Here is a 6986-nt window from a genome sequence, read left to right as displayed (position 1 = left end):
TTAGTATTGCATTAAGATAGTGTGAGGACTTCAAGAAGCACAATAAATAGTCTCACACACTGTCAAACAAGAAAGTTCCCACAAGGGAAGCCACCACAACAGGACCTTTGAATAACCACAGATGGCAAAAAGGAAGGCATTAATACCAGACCTAACCAGAGCTGAAAGTTTGGAATTAACACACTGGACAAAATTCCACTGTGCAAACTGTGGGAAAAGCGCTGACAGCAACAACAGGAAGGTGTCAGGTGTGGTGAGGCAGATCTAGGAAACAATCTGGACAAAAGCTCCCACCAAGGCAAGCTGTAAGAAAGGAAATATCTTATATAGGTGCCATCCCATGCCAGATGGGAACAGAAACCCATGCCTTATGGATAACCAGGACTTGGACTGTGTAAAAGTGATACCTCCACAAGAACATGGGAACCCCCACCAGCAAGCAGACCAGGATGAAGAAGGTCCAGCAGGACATCACAGAATTCCACATGGTGGTAATATCTTTCCTCAGTCTCTCTCTCACACTCTTTCTCTTTCCCCTGCTCTCTTCTAGCTCTTTCTACTTGACATTTACTGTTTGCACCTTAATTCAGGCAGAGACACCTCAATAACCAGATCCTAAACAATAGCAAGCCAAAAAAACAAATAAAAACTCTGTGCAGCATTCCAGCAACACTGTATTTGCTGTGTCCTCTAGGAAGCAGCAACGCACAATCCTGTGTGCCATAAGTGGAGGCCCTTCACCAGAGATGCACCTTTCTCATTTTGGATACAGTGTCTGTGAGACTGTGCTTAGTGGGCCACCACAGTAGTGAGGAGCTAGAAGCAAGATCACATTTGGAGCAGAGGAGCAGAACAACACAAGGGAATAATACAGCTTGTAGGAAAGAGATGTGGAGGAGGAGCCTCCCCTAAAGGATCAAGAAGGCACATGGATGATAACAGGCAGCTGGTTTGGATGAATGGAGGGCAGGATATGTGGAGCACAGCTGCACCATGGCAGTGCTGAATGCCTCTGAACATTTTCTATTCCATTTCCCAGCTGCGCCACCACAAGTGATGACAGGTAGGTCTAAAGTTCAGAACCCCATGACCAAATACAAACTACAGGAATTATTACTACTTATTGAAGTTGCTGCATGCCTGATGACTTCTGGGTTTTTGGTGTGTGTTTTGGGTTGTGCTAAGGGCACAGCTATGAGTTGAAGGCCATGGGACACCCAAAACCAGCTTCTGAAATGAGTTATTTAATTTGATCTAGGATATTGCTGGCATGTTCACCTTAGTTAGTGTTCATCAGGATCAAGCCCATATTCTTTGCTACTACCTAGAATTTAGCCTCTGACAGAGATTTATGGTATGTTTAATCCAATTAAATGGGGATGATTGAACCTGTCATTTTCAGTCTTTGATCTTAGCTCTGAATTAAAGTGCAATTGAAAAACAGATACAAAAAAATATATCATAGTGGCTTCACAACATCTAGTTTTAAAGTTTCATGATCACTGTAGACAGAACAACCTGGTTAGATAAACCGCTTTTCTTCTCTTTTTAGATTTCTAAGGTATTTCTGATGCTGAAGAAAAAACATTTTTCTCTGAAAATAAAATACCCAGCTGTCAAGACTGATTCTCTAAAGTCCACTGTGTGAACTTTACTAACTCCCTTCTTAATATTATCTAACCTATAATTTAATTGGATATCCTAGATCTCTAGAACTCAGGCTTGAGTTATCCCTAAAAGTGAGAAAAGAAAACATACAAATCATACAGACATTAAGTGAAATACTTTTCTAATTAATAAGATATCCAAAAAATGTTTCCAGTACTGTAAGTCAGTTTTATTTAAAAAATAGAGTCCAAACATTGTTTTTTATAAGGTGCAACAGATACACTGTTTTCTACAATTAAAAAAACCAAAACAACAAACAAAGCCAAAGCAAAACTATAGTCATAAATATAGTGTCGTTCAAACACGGAATCAGTGAGTCTTCTGTAATCCTTAAACTTCCTTTTTCTGCTTCTTCAAAGCATAAGAATTAATAATTAGTGCCACTGGGACAGCCAAAGGGTCTTTCTAACATCATCCATTTCTGTACTTTATTAATAAACTTTCCAGTACAGGTTGCTTCAAGTTCACGAGCTGAATGTAACTTAACACAGTTCATGCAAAACAAAGGTACAATACTGAATCTCCATTATTCAAAGATTTTTATTCCCCTGTTTGGTTTAGTTGGGCATTTTTGAAGGCCAACTGATTGAAGGATTGAACTGAGGTTGAATAAAGTCATCAGAATATACTAAAACACTCACATAACTCTGATAATACTATGTGACTATCTTGAGCTCTACAAATTCAAATACATAGGGCTGAGATCTATGTCTCTTGGAGTCTATTCAGTACCTTCTGAAACAAATTTTGGAATATAGATGGAAAACAGTGCCTGATAATGGGCATGTTATGGGGAAATAAATTAAATCATAACATCATAGCTGCATTTTTTGAGATAAGCATGTTATTAATTTATATTAAGGGTGTTTCCTTTCAGACACCAGTGTGAAGGGCAATAAAACCTGTAGCATGGAGGAAGTTTCCTAATTAGCAAAGTCTGTCCTGTTTCAAAGCTCTCCATGTCATTCTAGCATCAGCCTCAGCCTTGGTGATAACACCAAGCAGCTGAAGTTAGCCATGAATGTGCCATTGCTGGACAGCCAAATAGCAGCCCCTGCTCTGGTTTAACATCTTTTGAACAGACACTGGAACAAGGAGCAGCACTACATGGTTACATGTCCAAAGGTTTTTCTCCTGACCCCTTAGGTATTTAAAGCTTTCCTTCTAGAAAGAAATGTGTTTGACAGAACTGTGCACACATTTATCTGCCTTTTACTTGGGTGATAGTCCAGGGTCAAACTGCATTCACAATAACCCCATAAATCTCAATTCTTCTGCTGGTGCTTGCTACAAACCACCATGTTTGTTTTTTGGATCTTGTTTTTAAGCCCTGAGGGCTCTTCCTAAGTAGTCTAATAAAGCAAGTCAACAAGCTATCACAAGGGTGACTTGGTTTCAGCAAATCAGGCCTCTGGGTATTAATGGGAATTAACCACACAAGTCCATGTGTATTCAGAACCACAGATTGAGTTTAACCTGATAAGACAAGTCAATACATATGTGAATTTGTATTCATAGCCAGATTAACATCACTTAGGCAAGTGCGTGTCTTTTTCTCATAAAATTATAATGTTTTTCAGTGTTGATACACTCTATTGGTTGCTGTTAGCAAACATGGAAAGTAGAACATGGTCATAGAGTTTTAATCCAAGAATGAGACTGGTCTCAAAAGTCAGCCTTTCTAGCTTAGTCTACATCCCTTAGATTCTAGAAGTTATGGGTAGAGACTGACAATTGTATAAAGCCCCATTTGGATTCAGTTGTGGGAATGAACTGATACTATGATGGCATCTCTGTTCAAATGAGGAAATCTAGTGTTTATGAGCATTGTTGTTGATTTGGTTGGTTTTTTATAAGTTTGGCTGCTGACAGCTTCACAGAAAAATGTAAGAAATAATCACATTATGTTCTATTTCCTATTTTCAGAAGAAAGGGATTGCTCAGTCCTATAGTTTACATCGTGTTAATAATATCCCTTTAATAATACATTGTATTGCAGCTGTTCAGTTAACAAAAAGTACACACTGAAATATTTATGGGCTTTGGCCAGAGCTATATGTATTTATGTCAGTCTGTTGCAAACACCATTGTTAAGTGGAGTACTTAACAGATTAAAATTGTCCCTCTACTTCCGTTTCTTTTGCTTCAGCAATTCAGGCCATACTCCAAGTGAATGCAGTGGGACACATGCCAGAAGGAAGCGGGGTCACTGGAGATAAGAAGAGGAATTTGTGACATAGAACATCGGCATCTAACTCAGGGTGCACCTGAGTAGCCCTCTCAGTTCAGGGACACAGTAACCATGCACGCTGCCTACACGTTAGATCGACAGTCTGGTTGGGCTGGAGTAAGCAACGGGCTGCTCTGGCATGGAAGGTATCTCTGCCCATGAGGACCATTCAAGCACCACCAGTTATCTGGGTGAATTTGAGCAAAAATACCAGAGGTCTTAGGTGCCTAAATTAAGGGACCAGGAGGTCTGAAGAGGATTCAGAGCACAACTTTTCTCCAATTTTTAAGTTCGCATCTATAAAGCAAGGACAGTGTGTGAACTATGTGTTACCGAGACTACAATTTGGTATTTTGTTACTGATAGCAGTATTGACTAAAGGGTTAACCCTCTTCATCTCACATAGGGCCAGAACAAGGGTTTAGGAAAATTTAACATTTTTACCTGAGTGACTTAGAGGTCTCTACCAGGATCTGGTAAATCTTGTGTTCTTGGTGCAAACAGATAAATACTTAAAGCTTTCCTATGATCATTTGCATTCTCAGTCCTTCTGGTCTTATCCAACCACAGTGCTGTGGAGTGGAATTCCACAGTCCTATGACTGATGAGTGCATAAAAAGTAGATCTCTTACAGAATAATATGACTGTTAAATTGATTTCAACCATCTCTTGGCAAGTACATAGAAATGCCAAGAAAGAGCAATGACAAAAAGGACCTAAGTGGACAACCAAGAATCAATGCAGAATGTCATTCATTTGTGAAAAATTGTGATGTACATAAAGGAAGACAGTGAGGGATTCAATCTCTTGTCACTAACATTGATGAGAGACAGATACCACTGTCCTTTTAGTGCTTTTGAAAACCATTTTAAGGGCTTCTATGTTTTTTCCAGTTACCACAGCAAACCACAAAATACTAAATTTTACAGTACTTGTATGCAAAATTGCATAGAGATAATAAATTCTTACAAATAAATCCCATTTCAACATTTATAAGGGAAAGCTGGTTGACAGCAATGCTAAGCAGTATAAAATTCAAAAGACTAAAGCAGGGAGCAAGGGACACTATATTTTAAAGTGATTTGAGGCATAATCTTACTCTTTTCTTAAGATTTAACTCCATTCTTGATTCATTAAACATTTACAAAATAAATGAAGATGACAAAGTCTTTCATTTAAAAATATGCCAATTTTTGTCTGTCATGAAAATGGTGTAACTCAGTAACAAACAAATAGCCATGATTCCAGTAACAAAAGTAACTGACATTACTCATCTAGACTCTCTGGCTTGGAACACAAACCTATCTCTTAGAAGCTTGTACATAAACAGTGTCTGCTACTCTTCACACCTGCCTCAAGAGTTCCTGTGACCCTGATGCCTCCCACTGGTGCTCGTGGCTCTTTGTCTCCAAGTGCCTCATCACTTACACCCACCCGTGCTCCAATTGAGCTGTTGGGGACCTCATTAAGGAAACACAGCTTGATGTCTGCAGCTGCTCAGAGCTTCTGAACTGCCTTCCTCATTAACTAAGTGCTGTCCTGCATCCACTCCCTCTGTCAGAGGCATATCAGGCCATTCCTCATATATGTTACCTTTTTCTCTTTAAGCAAGATGAAACACCAAACACAGCCTTCGTGTTAATCTAGGAGGGATTCCTGTGGGGTTACTTTCTTCTTCTTTACCAGTCTAGTTAAACATGATAGATTCAGGGTCCTGGTTTGCCATTTGAGCCATATGTCTTAATACATCCTTTTTAGTTATGATACCCAGCAGCCTCCTATAGGAGAAAAGGAAGTGAAAGGTCAACAGTCTCATATATCATCCAGATTTTTTCCCTGTTCAGCTGCAGGGACATTTTGTGAGTGTTTCCATACAGTACTGTCCATCTCAAGTATTCCCCAATTATTGTATTTTTATAAAAGTAATATCACCTCATGTATTTCTACTACCCCAGCGATGACAATTAAGTGAAATACTTTGCCTTATTACCTCTTGTTGTTGGGAACATAACTGAGTGAGGAGCTACAACAACTAATACTTCATGCAACAAAATAATAAGTTTCTTTAGGCTCAGGCTGTGAGGACCAGCAGTCAAACCCAAGGTATCAGTGCTTGGCAATACACAAAGTAAGCTAAAGCACAGGGTTTCTGAAACTCTCACTGCCTGACAGCATAATTCCTTCAGATTTAAATGATAATTTTTCATTTATATGAACCTAAATGAATTATATCTGTCAAGAAAGATGAGGCCTATGGGATGTCTGGCCCCAAGAGTCAAAAAATTTCATAACCTTCAGTATTCAAGGGCTTTTTACTTCCAGTCCTTAAAGACCATTAGGCACTGAATACTGAAACTATGTCATTGTTAATAGTTTTTCCACCTTTCATTTCTCATAACTTCTAAAAGTCTAGATACAAATTTCTTAATCCAGGCACCAAAAATCAGAACCTTTATCTGTGTCCCAATAACGGTTCTTATTTTCTTAATGCTGAGGATACTGCACTGACAATAACGACTGATATGCAATGTTTTTGAATAACAAAAACACTCTTTAACAGAAGAATAAGTTTTAATCTTCCACATTTGGAAGTCATGGCTGTGGTTTGGCTGTCCTGCTATCACTAGATCCTGGGATGATCCATGATGCCCAAACATCTCAAATTCCATTGGAACTGTGGGATGTTATGTCTAGTCCACATGGTACAGCTTTTTATTCCCCTATTTAATGTTTACTCACCTCCTTCAGCTATTATTTGAGGGCCTTTGGTCTATACACCTTTCTTTTATCCAATAAAGAAAGCTGAACAGAGTCATTTTCCTCCAGTGACACCTTTATCACAATTTTCAGAAACATCTAGTCTAGCTGGGTATCTCAAAACAGGCACAGTCTTTGCAAACAATACTGCTTGCCAGATCTGCCTCTGCTGAAAACTGAATGACAGTGGAAGTCAGAACTATTTACTTATTTTAACCTTATCTAAATGAGAATACACTAAGGATTTGGGAGAGCAGAATGAAATATAACACCCTGCAAGGAGCATTTTGGTTCCGAGTCTGACATCTTTTGCTGCCTAGAGAGACATGGG

At 38.9% G+C, this 6986-nt stretch overlaps 1 protein-coding gene across 1 annotated transcript in view; it reads right to left on the bottom strand.

Moving 5' to 3' along the window:
• Positions 1 to 1815: 1815 nt before the first annotated feature.
• Positions 1816 to 6986, bottom strand: part of CLCN4 (chloride voltage-gated channel 4) — a 41271-nt gene continuing 36100 nt past the window's right edge. Inside the window, exon 12 of the mRNA XM_021527758.3 lies at positions 1816 to 5676. Coding sequence (XP_021383433.1) covers positions 5586 to 5676 — 91 coding nt within the window. The 3' untranslated portion in view covers positions 1816 to 5585. The remainder of the gene's footprint in view (positions 5677 to 6986) is intronic.

Source organism: Lonchura striata, chromosome 2 (genome assembly GCF_046129695.1).
Source record: "Lonchura striata isolate bLonStr1 chromosome 2, bLonStr1.mat, whole genome shotgun sequence".
NCBI classification, from domain to species: Eukaryota; Metazoa; Chordata; class Aves; order Passeriformes; family Estrildidae; genus Lonchura; species Lonchura striata.
The sequence above is the reverse complement of the archived record's forward strand: the minus strand, read 5'-3'. Positions and strand labels throughout refer to the sequence as shown.